The 18,912-nt window shown below is 41.2% G+C and overlaps 1 protein-coding gene across 12 annotated transcripts in view; it reads left to right on the plus strand.

The window, feature by feature from the left end:
* si:dkeyp-44a8.4 (collagen alpha-1(XXIII) chain) overlaps positions 1–18,912 on the plus strand; it is a 126,015-nt gene that overhangs the window by 94,834 nt on the left and 12,269 nt on the right. For 7 of the 12 annotated variants that reach the window (XM_036007504.1, XM_031319436.2, XM_031319430.2 and 4 more), the window contains exons 5-11: positions 832–858; positions 7,955–7,981; positions 8,068–8,094; positions 10,167–10,193; positions 11,085–11,111; positions 15,354–15,428; positions 16,693–16,809. In XM_036007504.1, the coding sequence (XP_035863397.1) occupies positions 832–858; positions 7,955–7,981; positions 8,068–8,094; positions 10,167–10,193; positions 11,085–11,111; positions 15,354–15,428; positions 16,693–16,809 (327 nt within the window). Of the gene's footprint in view, positions 1–831; positions 859–7,954; positions 7,982–8,067; positions 8,095–10,166; positions 10,194–11,084; positions 11,112–14,927; positions 14,988–15,353; positions 15,429–16,692; positions 16,810–18,912 lie in introns of all 12 variants that reach the window. The other 5 variants (XM_031319431.2, XM_031319434.2, XM_031319437.2 and 2 more) reach the window with 5 other exon arrangements.

Consider the following 18,912-nt stretch of genomic DNA (forward strand, 5'->3'; position numbering starts at 1 on the left):
GTGTGTGTGTGTGTGTGTGTGTGTGTGTGTGTGTGTGTGTGTGTGCGCGCGCGCGTGTGCGTGTGTGTGTGTGTGTGTGTGTGACTTATTAGCAGCGAGTTATTCTCCTCTGTGGGACTATAACTCCTGCTGACTCTCTCTCTCTCTCTCTCTCTCTCTCTCTCTCTCTCTCTCTCTCTCTCTCTCTCTCTCATACTCACTCACACACACACACACACACACACACACACACACACACACACACACACAAAGCAGATAAAACAAACACAAAGACATGTACTAACTGGAGACTGCTGCTGCCTTCAGTTTTGAAATTGATTTTAATTCAAATTAAATTATGTGACCTGCCTAGGAAGAGTGTCCCTTTTCTGATTATATTTTTTGGATTTCAGTATTTATATATTTATATATTATGTGGCCCATGAAGGTGTTGTAATGTAATGTCTGAGTCAGGTACATTGGCTGCAAGCTGTCAAAAAGCAAGCCAAAAACAATGTCAGTGGCATTTTTGTTTGCTTTTTAATTATTTTATGCAGGAGGAGATCATTGAATAATATAATATGTTGGCCATAAATTGTTTAACTGGGAGTCAAAAGTTGGAGTGTAAACATAAACATACTGTATGATTAAACATTCACTCAATGTAAATGTAAAGTCCATATAGAGTAATTTAGTTCATTCAAAAAGTCTTTGTATATATATATATATATATATATATATATATATATATATATATATGTGTGTGTGTGTGTGCGTGTGTGTTGTTTGCAGCTGTTGGTTTCTGTTCTAACCTGTCTCAATGCTTCATGCTTTAATCTCTAACCTCACCAGGGCAAGGCTGGACGGGATGGATACCCGGTAAATTTGATTTGTTATTTATCCTGTCACTCTTCAATTTACCCAATCACGTCTCTATTTTCCTTCCTTCTTTTTTCTCCCACAGCTTCATTAGGCCTTTTTCTGTTTTTTCCTCTGTGCTCTTTTTGAAAAAAATTACATTTACTCTAATCGTCGCCTGTTGTCATGCTACCTTCAACATTTAATCTTCATTGATGATGCATCCTGCCCCATGACTGAGAAGTGACTTAAATACAAAGGTCGTATTTAAACACACGCAGACATAGACTGCTCCGAGTGGTGAGATGAGATGAAAGTCTTTTATTTCCCACAGCCAATTTGAAGCTTCACAACTTACTGACTCGAGGCAGAAAATAGTGACATAAAACATATTTAGCACACGTGTGAAAGTGAGTAAACCTGAAGAGCAATAAACATGAAGACAGATCTTGTAAAGATATGATTCTACTCCACTACATCTCAGAGGCAAATATTGTTGTTACTTTTTACTTTTTTACGCCACTATATCTATTTAATTAGTTACCAGTTACTTTGAAGATTTAGATTATTAATGCAACATATCAACTAATACATTCTGATATATTATCAAAGGTAAGTTACCCAGCAGTATATAAAGTCATTAAAATGAGTCCTACCTTTACCAGCTGCAACATTAAAGTGATGAACACATTAATCCATTGGTAATGATAGTCCAGTAATATAATATATATCATTCTGAAATGGGCCATTCTGCATGATGAGTACTTTAACTATATTTGATGCTAATACCTTTGCACTTTTACAAAAGTACTTTTAGTATATTTACACTGTAGTGTTGCTACTTTTACTTAAGTAACAGATTTGAATACTTCTTCCACCACTGATGTCAATCAGTGATGTATACTATACCAAGACTGAGAGTCAGTTCTTGTGTTTTTCACAGATATAGCAGCCTCTTGTGGCCGCTATATCAGGCTGCTGACTTTCTCCATCACTGCTGAGATAAAGCAGCCCATGGCTCTGTTGCTGATTTGTGGTGTAGTCATCTGACACCGATACACTCTCATCATTCAAGAGCTTAGGTTGTGTGAGCAGATGGATTCATCAGGACTGGATGTCTGCATGATGTGCATGAGCAGGCTCTTTGTTCAGTGTGACACTCTGTCCCACTTTCGCGTGACCCCCCCCCACCCCCTCCGTTTAGTTGCCATGTTGACCCACCGTAGTCGCCCTGGTGTTTGTGTTCCACGACGTCTTGTTGGTTGTGTGTTGTTGTCTCACTGGGAATATTGGGAAGTTCATTACCCATGGGGCCTCGCTCCCAGTCAGATTCCCAGTCTGCCTGGCACTGCACGGCCCTCCTGACGGGAAATGCCTGCTGCTAATTACACACAGGTGGACCGAATGCACAGAGAATTGTGTGTGCACATTTGTGTTTGTTTGCCTGTGACTCTGTTCTTCTTTGTCACTGTCTTCATTACAAATTCCAAAGTTGTGGCACGTTATAGTGTTGCTGTTTTTGACTTAAAAACATCTGCTTAATTAAATGATGTTATGTGTTCTTTTAAAGATGGATAATCTGCCTAATCCTTCCCGTCAACGTAATAAAATCAATCCTTAGGTATGTAGGTGTAAGAGGCAGCCTCCTGTTATGATGCGCCTTATGACAAAGGAAGCTGCATGTATGAAGTTAAAGTGAAACAACAGCAGATTAATCATACTGGCAATTAACATGGACAGCACATTATTTAATTTAGCAGCAGAGATGATCGAGTTTCAAACACTGAAGCTTAAAAAGGGCCATTCTTCCTGTTGGGTAACAGTGTTTGTGTATCTATGTCCATATGTGCAGATGTGAGTGAACTCCATCCAACCACCCATAGTTTATGCAGATCTTTGTAACAAAGGCCAGAACTGGGGAAGTGGTCAGAGTGTATGGAAGTGTGTGTGTGTGTGATATGTTTTCACACCAATAACTTCTCTCACATGGACTGCTCGTAGGAGAGGGCATGTGCACATCAACACAAATGAGTCAAGTCGGTTTCCGGAGAGTACGTTTGTCGTGCCTGTAAATGTTCTTTCTTTATTTTTACATTGTTAAAACAAACCGCTAGATTACTTTCTTTTTTTTTTTTTTTTTTCTTGCCCTCTTTCACCCTTATTACAGTACACCTCTGTCCAATTCAAACCTTTAACCCTCAGCAGGCAGGAGTCTTAAATCGCTGACTGTACACATAGTCCAACAGTTTGAACAATTGCAGTGGTGGAAAGTAAGAAAGTACATTTACTCAAGTGCACAATTGTGAGATACTTGTACTTACTTCCGTTTTATGCTACTATACTTCTACTCTACTACTACAATTCAGAGGCACATATTTCACTTCTTACTCCACTACATTTGTTTCATAACTTTAGTTACCAGTTACTTTGCAGATTGAGATTACTAATACATAATACAATCAACAAATAAAGTATGATATATTATTAAAGGTTAAGATGAGACTTTGTTGATCCCTGGGGGAAATTCACAAGCTATCCAGCAGTATGTAAAGTAATTAGGGTACAATTAGTCCCACCTTTACTGGCTGCATCATTAAAGTTTATGCATCAATCATTTTAATCCAGTTATATAATATATATGATTCTGAAATGAGCCATTCTGCATGATGAGGTCTTTTGGTACTTTATAAGTACATTTGTATTCTAATACTTTTGTTTTTACTAGTACTTTTACTTAAAAGTGAAATTGTGATTGCATGATTTTTTACTTGTAACACAGTATTTTTACACTTGGTATTGCTACTTTTACTTACTTCCACCCCTAAACAATTGCCATATAAGTTATGTGCATACATGTGTGCATGTTTACCAGTGTGTGAGCGTGCATGTGCTGCACTTCATTCAAGTGGCATACACGTCTTGCAGTCGTTAGGCTCAGCAGTCCACTTCCATTGAGGCATTAATGTGATAAACAGTGTTAATGACATGTGGCTTGTGTGTATCTGAAGCATAACATTATGATAAGTGTGTGTTTGTGCATGCTGATGATTGTTTTCTCTCCTCATATAACCCCTGCCACTTCTTCCTCTCATAAATCACAGGCGAGGGGTTTGAGTTTCAGAAAAGAGCCTTCCCACTGTCAAACAATCAAAGCCTAGCAGACTGACAGAACAGTGCAGAGGGGGTAAACAAACACCAGTTAATTCTCATTCATATGCCCAGCCACTAGCATGTTTATACAAAAGTGCCAGTCTGTGACAGACAGCGGCTCTCACTCAGCAGAAACAGGCCAAGGCCTCCATTGTTTAGCCTTCCAGGCCGCTGAGTGCAGATTAAAGCCAGACAGTCACCCAACAACATGTCAGTAATTTTCTGTCCCAAACACACAGCACTCTGGTATGCTTTATTGTGCTCTTTGGTTCTGGATATTCTTTTTTTCTTTTTCTTTTTTAAAGAAGCAAATGTCATGTATCTCAAATTATGTTCATGTAGCCCTGACAGAGTGGAGTTTTGTCCCTTTGGCAACATGAAAGTAACTGGAGAGGAGGAGGGAATGAAAAATATTCACAAGAGGGTTGGTGGATCTCTGCAATGGAGAAAAAATATAATGGTACCAAAGGAGGAAAGTAGAACCAGGGGAGTGGAAACGGTCCTCTCTCTCTGCCCAATCTTCCTTAATTTTGACGTCACGTAATTAAGCTCATTGAGCCTAATGTGTGCTTCTAGCTGAGACGTCTGCGCTGATGTGCAGACACCAAGTTTTCACGCAGCATCCTCAACAATTACAACGTACTGGATAATTACCAGTCTGCACCATAGGGAGTACAATAAAGACAGCAAAGACACCCCTCGCCCTGTTTCATTTGGATTAAGACACACACATATGCATGTATGAGCATGCACACACACACACAAACATAGACACACAAACATAGACACAGACATATGCCCTCCTGCAGGCCAAGTTATTTTCCAGAAATGTGTTTTAAAGCCATTTAATTGGTGGGAATGCTGAGTCAAAACTTTTTTTATCTACAGAGGGACGCTGCGGGACAAGATGGCGATGTAGACTAGAAATACACACACAAAAAACACACACACACTAAAAAGGCTTTTTCCCATAGTCCCTTGAGGTTTTGGTGTTAATCTAAGGCCTATTTTTTCACTTTTTCTCAACATTAATCTCCAAGTTTTTTTCTTCTTCTCTGGTCATTTATCCGTCCTTTTATTCTGCGGCCTGATTTTTGCCTTTTGTGGTGAGATGAAGAGTTTTTACTCATGTTTTTTTTTTTGATCAGCCTGTTCTATTTTTATTTGAATTCCAGCTCTTTTTCCTACTTTGCAGACCGGTGTGCACTGTAGGTTTGTACAACACTGGAGGTACAGTATAACAATTCAGCTATACAGAAAGAGAAGCACGTAATATATTATGTAAGGACCACACATCAAAATCCAATTTTCCCTGGCTCCTGTGTTCCCGACTGTTATTCTCATTCATATAAAGCCTACCGGCCCATTTTGCCCTTGGTTTCTCTTGGTCTCTGTTGCTGATTAAAGTCTGACTCATATATTTTAAAGTATCTCAGTCATAGAAGAGCTTCCTGGACTCCTGTATTGTTGGTTGAATTATTGCTCCATAGTAATTCTGGGGTCTCATTTTTATTCCATATTAAATACCAGTGATGTAAATAAGCTCATATAGGTTACAGCATATCCTATACAGTATACTGGGTGTATGCAAACTGTCAGCTGCCAGGTATTAGATACAGAGTTTTATTGCTGAGAATAAAGCCTTTCTCTTACACACACACACACACACACACACACACGCACACACACACACACACACACACACACACACACACACACACACACACACACACACACACCTACCTACATAGCTACCTACAGTTCACAGGCCTCTGTGTGGCTTGTTAGCAGCCATAAATCAGTCTGTTTTTACTCCGGTTCAGCAGCTGATGACCTCACCATGTACACCTCGTCTACTCATCCTGAGTCTTGAAGGAGCCGGGCTCTGATAAACACTTCCAGATGCAGAGATATCACTGCATACATGCACACAGACACACATGCATAGATCCAAAGACACAGATCGCAGGGAGAACTCACTGGGACATTTGTAGGCTCATTCCAATTGTCACATTTGCATGAATGACATGACAAACGCAGTGTGCTGCATTTAATAGAGTGGTGAAACTACAACCTGTCCTGTAGTGTGCGTAGCATCCAGCATTACATCCTTACTCTTCACTTGAGACAGTCATGGTGAAATTATTGCCGTCAGATTGGTCCCAGTCATTTGTTCCACCCCCCGTCTCAGCCACCTACTGCTGATTTCACAAGAGGCCCTCAATCAAAAAGACATCGGGAACCTCAAAGGCTTTTTGCTGTACTTTTTATAACTCTTATACAGACTTACCACTTACGTTTTTGAAGACCGTTTATAGCCATAGCTGTCCCATTACAAGACTAAAGAGGGGCAGCAAACGATCACATGAACTATTAATGAGAGCAGCTCCAAAGCATCATTCCCTCTTCCCTGCTTCTTCTCTTCCCTCCGTCCTTATGTGCCCATGCACTGTCCATCCGTCAAAGCAAGCAGCGACGACACTGTGGTAGGTTTTCACTACAGGACCTCAGGTCGAATAGCACCCATGGGGCTAGTAAAGCAGGGAGATGAAGAGAAAGGCCCAACGTATGGAAGTCGTCCAAGGCCAGAGATGACGACTGTTAATGATGGTTTCCAGTCTGCAGAGCCACCAGGACTGTGAGGGGTTGAGCAACACACGACTCGAGGGACCCTGTGAAAACTGTTAGCTTTACTTCAAGTACGGTCATTAAAGAGGAAGTCAACATTAGCCTTTACCACATACATCACATTTAAGTGTTTTTGGAAAGTTTGATCCAACTGTTCCTTTATGTTTAAATAGGGTTTTAAAAGGTTTGTGCCTTTGATCCGAGTGTTGCTTTGCAGAGGTTCAATGACTGCTCGGCTGTTTTTATTGAGGTAAACAAAGTGGACTCCAACTGCTGTTACAGCACTTGAGTGAGGTTGAATAGGGACTTTAAACGTACTTGACTGCCTGCTGGATAATCTCATCACCACAAACACACTTAGACACGGTAGATGTTGGCTTGTGTGGAAGATTAATACAGCTGGACCGAATCCACCCTATCATGTTGGACCCCACACTCTAAATCTTAGCACGATTATAAACCCCCTGGAAACATCTTAATATTTGAATTTCACATGTGCACACAAACGCGCGCGCGCGCGCACACACACACACACACACAGTTAAATGGGGCAGGATATACATAGAGCATTTGTATAAAAAGTTCTTCTTTTTCATCCAATAACTGCAGCTGTTACTCTTTCGTTTACAAGCACGCTTTTTACTGTCCTCCCTTGAAACGTTTGTCTTGCCAAATCCACTTAACTGTTTTTCCTAAACTAAGATCACTTACATTGTTTTCCTGAGAGATATGGAGTCAAGACTCAAACATTATTACAATACTAATAACAGCCAGTTTGATATTTTTGAAGGGGAAGATAGTTTTGTCAGTGGATTTAAAATAAATATTTTCTTAATCATGTTCTCTATTCCCAGCAGACTTACAATAGACATTTTTGAAGCCACTCGTTAAAGGAATAGTTTAACATTTTTCTGAGAGTTGGATAAGAATGTTGATACCAGTCTCATGTCTGTACGCTAAATAAGAAGTTAGAAACCGGAGAACATTAACTAACAAAGCCGGGGGAGTAGTTAGCCTGGCTGTCTGAGGGTAAAGAAACTATCTTTCAACACCTCTAAAGTTGAACACATATCTGGTTTGTTTAATTTGTCCTGAAGTGTAAACATGATAAGTTTTGGTTTTATGGGGGTTATGTGCCAGACCTTTTCACAGTAATAAGCTAAGTTAACTGTTACGTGGCTCTAGCTCATGAGACATGAGAGTGGTATCAATCCCCTCATCTATCTCATAGCAAAAAAGTGAATAATCATATTTCCCAAAATGGCAAACTATTAATTCAATGGTTCTGCATCGCTCTCTTTTGTCTTTTTGTAATTTCTATTTATCTGTCCTCCAACAGGGTCCTCTTGGCTTAGATGGGAAACCAGTGAGTATTCCCATAATCAAATGTGTAAAACATGCTTTAAGTGACTGACTGGAGTTTAATTTTAACTGTTTATTTTCTCCTCTCAGGGTTTTCCAGGTCCCCAGGGAAGCCAGGTACACCATCACACACCTGTTCTATTGTTTTAGTTTTTTTTAACAATTCATTCTCAAAGATCTTTTGCGAATCCAGGTGGGTATTTGGCCTGTAAGACAGGTGATGGTTTGCTAATCTTCATCAATCATCTTTACTGTTCCTAAGGGAACGATGCAACTGTTACTGAGTGAAAAAAAAACACAGAAGCTGTCTTGTTTCTTGTTCCACCGCTTAATTCATCCCAGGGCTCACAGCCACGGGGGACTCATGGTTCAACTGAAACGAGTGCTGAAATTCCCCGTTTGCACTTCACCTCTTGGGTCCCATTGATCACCCATCCCTGAAACCTCCCCGCCGCACCCCCAGACACACCCAGGTGTAGCGTGGAAACAGGCTAAGCAGAGCGAATGGGCTACACGGTAGTGGGAAAAGTGAGAGAGAAAATCAAGTTTATAACCTCTACAGATGCTCTTTAAAAAGTCATTATAGTGCCCTCTCAACCCCACCCTCTGGTCACCTTGGCCACAAGAAGGACAAGTCATCTGCTGAAATGTAAAGCCCCCATAGCATAATGAGAGCTGTTTGAATAGCTCCTCTCCAAACACTATTAAGCTGTTGTTTCCTACAAAAGGAGACCTCAAGCTGGGTCTGTCCTTTAAGAGGACGCTCCCAGTTGCCGAGGGTGTGCCGTAAAACCCTAGCAGGTGTGACACAGACCTCATGACCAGAGTGGCCTAAGTACTCAAGGCATGTGGGGGGAGATGAAAACAGTTTGATTTGTTGATGGATGATGGCCAGGGGAGACACAAGACAGAGCGTGAGTTCAAGCGCCATAAACTTAAAACAACTTAACAACTAAACAAGAACAAAAACAATTATTTTGCAAAAAAAGTTGGATCTTTCAGACACATTTTGAGGCCTTCATCATCAGTGGATGGAGTTTTCTCAGTTGTCAAGGAGATAGTTTAGTTGAAAAGCCCTGGAAACTTTAAGTGGACGTACGATTTATTTTTTGTCAAACTGCTATTTCCAAGGTCAATAATGAACCTTTTATCTGAACAAAAAAAAAAAGAATAGCTAAATATGAAGTATTCAAGCAGCTTTTCATTGAAGCAATATTATGTTACACTGACTACAATTTCCAAACACAAGACTCTTTTTTTTTTATTGCTGCACCCCTGATTAAAATATAAATATTCTAATAATTCTTATTCTAATGTTTCAAGCAGAACAGGTGATAAGCTAATGCCTGTCACCATGTGGCCATTCACATTAACAAACTGCTTATCCTTTGCAGCAGATCCCCTTCTTCAGCTCCGTACTCCTCAACACAATTAGAGCTCCAGTCCAAACAAAATGTCTGACAGAGAAGACGTGAGGAAAGGGGGAACAAATCAGAGATTTAGATGGAAGAGTTATAGAGACTGAATAAAAGCAGAATGACGGAAGGAGTGTGTGAAATACAGTATGGGATGGGTGAAAAGAATAAACAGTTTAGAGAACAGAGACGGGCTGAGATTAGAGACAGTTGGTGGCAGGTTTCCATGTCGTCCTCTCTGTCAGTTTGGGGTCCTTGTGCCACTGAGACAGGCAGACAGACAGATGGATGAGGCAGAGATAAGGTCATCAGTGGGCCTGGTCTTCATGAGACAATGTCAACCTGCCAACAGTGTCGCTGTGTGTCTCACATACTACACATCAGGCCTGTTGTTGTTGACCCTGTGTTTTTAGTTAGCATTTCTAGCATTCCACATCTAAAACATCTTCCCCTCTGAGAGAAAGACAGAACAAAGGAACATGTTGCCCTTTCAGTTTTATCTCTCAGCATAACAGTTTTAATCTCACAAAGAGAAATTGCTGCAAGCTCATGTGGTCTTCTTCTTGTGAAATATGCTCAGACAGATAGGATTTGTGATTGAGCAGTCTCGATGGCACAGCTGCATTAAGTGGTAATACTGCCTTGCCTTAGCATTTCATTGAGTGTTCCATGCTAGCAGCCAGTTGAAGATGTATTGTGCAATGATATATGTTTCTCATATGATAACTGATTTATATTGACCAACTGTTTCCGATTATCTCCTCCCTCCTACAGGGACCAGCCGGACCCAAGGGAGAAAAGGTATGCTTCAATATGGATTTCAACAACCTTGCCAGACAAGTCAATGTGTGGATGTATTTCTCACATTAATTTACAGGCAGACAGAGACTCAAATGCAGGCGCACACACTTACACACAACCTCACAGGTGTTCCCTGCATCGCCCTCCCACATTCACGTTTTCACTGCGCGGCCATCAATGAGCCATAGAAAACATGTAGTAATGTAGGAGCTCGTATGTCTCCGCACATTCTCACGTCAAGGCACTAAACAGGTTTACAGGCCTTCTGCAGGGCTTCGATAATAGCCAGATGTTTTCCCGCTCTGTGAACCTCTGCCCAGCCTGAGATGTAAGCGGCCATAAGAGCTGCAAGAGCTGGCACAGGAGGCTTATGCAAGTGGTCAGTACACACCGGTGGGTAACTTTGTGTACCTACGTTTTTGCACTCAAGAGAAAATTGTCCAGATAAGCGCAACCACAAGAACAACTGCAGTAAACAACATCTGTCAGAGCAGGATTCAGTCTGGTGAGTGGGGATTGCAAATGACGGATGATGCTTGAGTTTGGAAAATTGGCTCCCTTCATGTAATCTTGCTGGTAGCTCTGTAATGAGAACTCCAAATCCTCATTGGAGAACGAAAAATCCCCAGCACGAGCGCTCCCACTTCTACTTCCTTCGCATCCCGTCAGATGATTCCAACTGTGGCCTATCAAATGATTTATGCAGTAAATGTCGACTTCCTGAGCTGGTTTGGGGACAGATGACCTTTGAGTCGCTTCCTTCCCATAAACGGTATTAGCTGTCTGTCACAGCTGCTCTACAGTAGCAGTATGATGTTACATTCCTCATCCTGTGTGCATATACAGTGGTAATAACTGCTGACAATTGTTATTTTCCTGTTTTTCTCCCAGGGTGACCAAGGAGACATTGGGCCAAGGGTAAGTCATGTTATTTGTCTTTGCCTGAGAAGGTAAAACAAGATGTTTTTGACTGTTTTATGTGCATTTTTTCACTACAGCTGACTTGGCTGAAAAGACCTTTCCTTTGATTGTGTTTTGTTCCTCAGCAAATCTTTGCAATTTAAAAATGAACTTCCGTTTAAATCTTCCTTCCAGTTTTTTTCTTCCTTGTCTTTCTCTGTCTCTGCCAGTCTCGTTTTTTTTTAATTTTCACTATCTCTTAAGGTCAAGGGACATTGCGCTTTCCATTCAGTCATTTCAAGAAGTGAATTTGATAAAAAGAAAATAATTGAGCATCAATGGAGACCTTTTAAAAAATCTATCTTTGCAGTTTCCCTTTACCTTTTTTGTTGAAAGAACCGAACAAAGTCATATCTAATTAAGCTATAACAAGCATTTACATAATGTCTGACACCGTCACAGGGAACATATGTAGCTTTCAGGAGAAGGGCTAAGATTCAAACCCAGAACAGACAGAGTAACAGACCATCACAAATTGGAAATCAACATCCAGGATAAGAGGAGTCTGAAATTGAAAAACTACTCATCATTTTCTTGTGATCATGCTGGGGAGGACAATGTGTATGTGCAAACATACAAATGTGAAAAGACTTTTCGTCACATTGTTCTACCCACATAACATTCAACACTCAAGGCTTTTATGATTCATAAGAAACGTGTGTTTACCCTACGCAGCCTCCAGCAACTGCCCCAACAACATAGTCTGGCTCCTGTGATGAGGTTTGAGGTCGCCCACATCTCCAAAGCCAGAGATGAGAAATAATGATATTAAAGAACGATGGAAATACTTAAACGTCACCATCAAAACCCAATGGTTGGGGCGCTGCGCCAAAGCTGCCATATAGTCTCAACCAAACTATATTTTTTTATATTACGGAATAACCTCGGTCTGCATCTGGTCCATGTTGTCAGTGTTGTTTTTTCATGTGATATCATTCACCCACCATGAGATCTATGTAATTATCTCTCGTTTCATTCACTGTGGTTTGAAAATAAGCCCCCTGTGCCTTACATGGTAAGCAGCTTGAATTCTTTGAAGGAATCATGTATCTTATGAATCCTCCTGCAATGCATTTGAATGTTGTTTTTCTATAATAAATAATAATATAACAATAATGTTTACAATTTAATATCAGGTCAAGGCTACACTTTCTCTCATGCAAAGAAAACGAGCTACTGAGGTAATTTATGCATTGTTTAGGGTTCAACTTTTTTAATTTCCCCTATAAGATGGTCAATTATATAAACATAACATAGAACTGTAATGATTAGTCACTTTATCATTAATGGATCTTCAACAATTGTTCACCTAATCTTTCAAGCATACATGAAAAAAGTTCACAAGTTGCTGCTTCTGAAGTGTGTATATTTGCTGTTTTCTTAAATTTAATAACTTAACGTTTTTTGGACTGTTCTGATAAAACAAACATTTTGGACAACTTGTGCTACAAATTCCACAAAATCCCACATCCTTGGTCCAATTTTGTTTTTTTGTACTTAACTTGGTCCAAAGCCAGAGATATTTATATATGTTTGGACAATTCATAAAATTCAGATAAGTCACGTGAAAAGCAGAAGCTTACCTAGGGACCTAGCCCAGCAAAACGGGCTAGGTCAGCTTTCAAAAAGGCTATAACCATCTATACCAGACAAAAACTGTCAGCCAGTTAGTTCCCTATTGGCAGTGGCCTGCCTTATGAGGACCATAACTCTGACTGTGAGCCACTTAAACTTCCAAAATACTCAAACATTTATAAAAACTACAAATCTTCCTCTTAAAAAGGCTTTTGTATTCCCTTGCTGCTTGTCTTTATTATTACTAACATTCTTTAGAAAATATCCAACAAATGAGGTTTAGAATGATATTTTGAAATAGATGTGTAGTCATAAATCTAAAGAGTTGAAGCCTGACAATAACAATGTGTTATATGAGTATTGGAATGACACTGGATGGCTATTGTTTTATAGCAGAGCACAAATGTAGTGTAAATTTGACAGGGCTGCCAAGCGGAATAATATTAATGATGCAGATCAGAAACATTGCCGGAATTCCTGATTCCCATCAAGGCGTACACCATTTGATTTCCCAGCTTATTCCTTCAGATTTTGAGGTAATAGTTTATGCAAGAGTGAAACGTTTTGGCATTCTGCATTACATAGTTCTTCCAAATGGTAAATATTGCATTTGGACAAGGCTTCTGAAGCTTAGATGTCCTTGGATAAGTCTGCAGCCGAAAAACCTCAAGAGTATCGCTTAGAGACACAGGCTTGGTTCAAAACAAACCCTGCAGCTCCTAAAACTACTGTATTTGTGAATGAGGTTTGGCACCGGGGTACATTTTCATAGATATAGCTAGATAGGTTAGCAAATGAAAAACTGTTGGTCTCTGAACGTTTAAAACTGGATTTTCTTAACAGGTATGAATCAAACCCCACTGAGGTTAAGCAGATAAAAGGTGGTGCAGTTGGAGTACATCATCAGTACATAAGCTCTGTCATCACCTTGCCCTGATCTCAACATTGTATGCTGATTCACCTCTGAACTCTACGAGAGGATGAGAGAAAACGTGAAAACAGGAAGTGGCCATGAATCTCTGTCAACCTGTGACTTCCTGTCAATCCATCATTTTCAGTGCATTTGTCAGGCTGAATCTGGTCCCAGAACAGATTACAAACACAGGATAACAGGGGTGTAAAAGCACGATCAGATGTCATAGAACCACCAGAAACAAGTGGTAAAAGGTCATGTGTAGTGTTGCATTTTTCTCGAAAGCAACTTTTATTGATAGGCATAAAGATGGTAGCCATTTTTTTCACAGACTACATTCTGTCGCATCCATACAGGACGTTGTCAATGCATGTTTAGGTTTGTCTGTTGAAAGACACACTGGGAGTTTCATCCCGAGCCAAAGTCTCCTCTTTCCTCCCCCGAAGCTGCTACAAAAAGGCCATGGTTAGACAGGGCTCCGAAGTTGAAGAGCTGTTTGTCTTAGTATCAGCCTATGGTCTGATGAGAACAAGGTAAAGGGGAAGCCCACTGTGAAACAGCCTATTCTCTTATGAGATGTTTAAGGAGAATATGTGTATGTGGTCTCCATAGTGGGAACGGTGTGAATGAGTGAATGTGACAGTGGGGAGAGAGGAGTGCATAGGCAAAGAGAGGAGGAGGAGGGGGTCTGCGGTGTCGGATAAACCACAGATATCCAGGGCTCGCCGCAGCCTGTTAAAGGGAACCGCATGAGCAGGCTAGCATCTCCCCTTCTTTCTCTCCCTGCTATCCCCCTGCTGTTCTTCCTCCCTTCTCTCTTAGATCTTTTCTCCATCCTTCCTTCCATGTGTTTTTGGAGGGAGCTCAACCAAAGAGACAGCACAGTGCTCCGAGCTCTGTGGCGGCAGACGAACTCTGCTCCTTTCAGCTTGACAGACAATCATCACAGTTACTGTCTGTCGGCTGGAAAGAGCCAAGCCACCTCTGTTTGGTTTGGTCGTAAAGGGAAGGATGGGAAGACATTAAATGGAACACACACACACAATTAAATACATGTTTGAGTGAGAGACCCAGGATACAGTTTCTGAAAGGGCAAAGGGGACAGTTACTGGGTCTTGGTTTTGATTTCTCAGTTTTAATGAAACGTATTTTTGCAGATGATGTATTTTTGTTTATTGGTAAATGTACATCTTGTCATGAGGTTATTTAAATCCTGAGCTCTTTTCATCCACCTGGTATGCTACAGTAAATTGCTCACCTTTCCCTTTGTCACTTCCTCTCTTAAGGGTCCTCCTAACTACAGCACATATGCAGGTCTGCACAGTAATCAGATTCTCACCGTCAAGGTTTGTTCCTCCGAGCGAGCTGTTCCTCTGTCCTCCCAGCAGTCTTTGCTCTCTGTCAGGCTGCTGATCTGTCACTCTCCATGCAGATAGAGGAGCAAAACACTCTTCTTGAGCTTTCTTACAGCTTCAGAGGCTGCTGAACTCTCATCTATTTTTTCCCAAAGCAGTTATTCCTCTCTTGGTTGGACTTTCGTCTGCACTCTCTTAATTAACTATAGATTTCTGAATTCTTCACTCATTTATCTCGCTTTCTCTTTTCCCTCTTTTGTCCTTCAAAACGCTCCATGTCCTCTCCTCTTTTTTTCTCCTCTTTCTGTTTCGGCTGTCTTTCTACTTTTTGTCACTGCTTCACCTCTTGCATCCCAGATGGTCTTCCCCAGATACGACCATGGCTTTCTCTCTGGAGAGCAGTCCAGTAGCTTTCAGAGACGCTTTCTGAAGGTAGACCACAACTAAGGCATGTGTGCACTTTTAACACTTCAACCAACCTTTCTTATGCATGTTCTGGTCAGTCATGTTGCATTTCATTGTTTTCATGTTTGCTGACTTTTTCATAGTTGTCCTGTGTGTGCTGGCTTGTTTAGTTGTATTAACATGACTTATGTGAAATTGTTTGTATAAAAGTTCTAAAGCATCCGAAAATGTAAGAAAACATCTTGGAAGAACCACACACATTTCAGAGAGCCTCAAGAAATGTGTGTGGTTCATTACATGGAGAATAGAAGAGCTTTGTTGGTGACAGTTTATTTCAAATCTGAGCTCAATAATAATTATCAGCGCAAGGAAATAAGGTTTTAGTCTTCTATTTGAAGGTCTTGGTAATATCATTTTCATGAAAGGGCTAGCTGTACCATGTTGCTTGCTGCAACAAAGCAAACCCTAATGCAGTGCATGACCGTAGAGACGAGAGGGTGCAGAGGAAGTGTCACCATATTACTATAGAGACCGCACTGCCGCTTACATCCCCTTTAGTGGTGAGCAAGACTTTTAGGGTGTTAATGCTTTCTGTTTGGCATAAGCACGAGGGTGGAAGTCATCAGAAAGAGACATGTCCACAGTTAGATGTAAATCCAGTGATGACAGGTTATTTAATAGGAGGTGGCAGTCCTTCTGAAGCTTAAACAAAAAAGAAACTTCTCATTCAACAGAAGATGATGTTCTCAATTAACAATTACTCATGTTTGAGAGTGCATTTGTCAACATGGGTGTGTTTTACTTGTGTGTGACTAAATATCAGTCTGACTCACCGGATGAGGGCAGCTGCTATTGGCCAACTCCACTCTCCCCTCCAGTCTCCCTTTGTTGTCACTTCTTAAGTCTCCATCTATTATATGAGCTGGGATGACTAGCAAATTAAGCTAATAAGCTACATGTTAATGGTGGAAAGGTTTAATTTGAAAAGATATTTAAAGGCTGTAATCAATATTTTTTATATTGACAATGAATCAGATGGCTACTTGTAAGTGAAAGGAGTCACTCATTGGGATGCACCCATAGACGATTATCAACCGACTCTGCAGTTCTCCTCAGCTCATCTTTTAGCTCATTGTTGTAGGCTACCGATGAAGATAAACATAGACTAAAGGAAATCAAAGACTAAGAACTGTTAAAAAATAATGTTTTGCTTTTTCATGGCTATAAAAACATATTTTCTATTGTATTTATTGCCGTAATTCTTCTATTTGATTTGGTTTTTTTTCATCAGGGTGACCAAGGCGAGGGTGGACCCGCTGGTCCTCCCGGTCCTCCAGGTCCCCCCGGTCCCAGAGGCCCCCCTGGGAACACAGGCAAGGACGGGCCCCGTGGCCCTGCTGGCGAGTCGGTAAGAGCTTCTTCTCATGCATTTGCAAGTGCCAAATGTACACCCACTACACACAGCCATACACACTCCACTTAGTTGCTGTTTTTCTTGTCCTCCATCATTCTGCCCCTTTTCCTCACCCTTTAACTAAGGGTACACCACAAAGAATGCACTCACGTAAAACACCTTAGTCATCACAGGCTGCTGTGACCCCAATCTTATTGACGAGGGTTCAACCACAGGGTGTGACAGATTGCAAAGTGTGCAAATGTATAAAGGGGGAAAGGGTCTATGCAGTAAATTGCAGTGAACCCATATTCTCATTCTTCCGGGTTTGCCAGTGAGCTGTGGCTTACCTAAAAGCTCCCAGAATAGCAACTCTACTCCTAGCCTCATCTGTTTTGTGTAAGACAGCAGCCACAAAGTTCTCCAGCACGCCCCCCATTCTCCCACCCTCCTACCACGGCTGTATCGCTGTGCACCCCTGAAACAGATATGGCACTGTGGCGAGTTCATGGGCAGTTTGCCGGCCTCACCAAACAATAGCTGTGCTCCTTGCCTGAGGCAGTTTATGTTTCTCAAAAATTTACTTTCTGCTTGCCAGAGTTTAGCTCATATGCAGCGGCTGCTTAAAGCTGTGGTTGTAGGATGGAAGAGAGAAAGAGGCTATGAAGGTTATTGTTGTTTAACTGAGGGAAGGAGTGAATGCTCTCTTACCCTCAACTGGCACAGGACAGCAAAAGGATTCAAGTGAAAAATTTTAAAAAGTTTTAATGTGGGTCAGTTAAGAGCTTAAGTTTAGAGTTAAGAACCGACAAAAGAGAAAGCCAGCGTAGTCATGAAAATGAGACTGGTCTAAGAGAGGGGCCCCGTCCTGTAACCCAGTCAATTTCATGTATTCTCCAAGTTGATTAAAGGCATTGCAAAACCCAAAACAGCAAAACAAAGCAGAGTGGCGCTAGGAGCCGCTCCATGTTGTGGGCAGATGTCTAAGTGGGCTGAGCAGGAGAAAGTGAGCAAGCCTGCCAGTGTGGGTGTCCACTCTGTGTATCTGCAAAGTGGAAAGTAAAGGAATGACAGCTCAAACGTAGTTGCAGCTATAGTTTCTGTCTGATGCGTGGCTACGTGAAACTCCCGTGGTGGATGTGTCCGTAAATAACATCTGCTTTATTTCAACATATCTAAGTTCAGGAAATAATTCTAAGTAAATTTAGTGTAATTAATAATAATTGGAAATGTATCAGACATCTGAACTGGTGTTCACCCATCCTTTTCTGCGCTAAGGATAAAAGAAGTGCTAAAAAACTATTTGCAACAGCAATTTGTTTCCCGCTGCTGTTGAGGAAAGATCAATAGTGGAGGAGGTAAGAGGGGTGAGAAAAGAGGTTAAAAAGCTGCTGGAGCAAGTATGAGGACCACAGTAGTAGTCGGGGATCAGGATGACAGTTTGTATGTGCAGGCAGAGAGCAAGAGGATGAAAACCAGCTGGGACGCATCTAAGTAGCTTTTGCACATTATTGTAAAATATGAGGACAGAGCGGAAGGCTAATAACCTCCAATTCATTTCATGCATTTGTGTGTGTGTGTGTGTGTGTGTGTGTGTGTGTGTGCGCATGCGTGTGTGCGCATGCGTGCATGCGTGCGTGCGTGCGTATGTATGTAGAGAGAGATAGAGGGCTCTTGCACAAGATCCTACTTAGCTGTCTCTGGTCATTGATGACTTCATAGCAGATGTTGCTCCAAGCATATGTCCACCTGACCCTCACAAATAGCCATGATAGGTCTGCTTACCTAAATAAGACAAATCAATGATGGACATATGCCAGAAAGTGTACATGGAATACTCTCAGTGTTTGTGTTGTGGTGGAGTCCTGGCCAGAGCTCCAGTCATCAATAGCAAGAAAGGCTTTTTGAATATAGATGGGTGTCACATTAAAGGAAAGGAAGGAAGGAAGTGGCTTAACCTAACTTAACCTAACTTAACGTAAGTGGCTATTGTTATTGGAGTTGTTGTTGTTGGTATTTTCATTGGGGTTTTGATGATGGTGGTGGAGAGCGCTGTGTAAAATACACTTTAAAGGACAATACCGGTGCAAAATGAACCTAGGGGTTAATAACAGATGT

The sequence above is a fragment of the Sander lucioperca genome, chromosome 1 (assembly GCF_008315115.2).
Source record: "Sander lucioperca isolate FBNREF2018 chromosome 1, SLUC_FBN_1.2, whole genome shotgun sequence".
NCBI lineage: Eukaryota > Metazoa > Chordata > Actinopteri > Perciformes > Percidae > Sander > Sander lucioperca.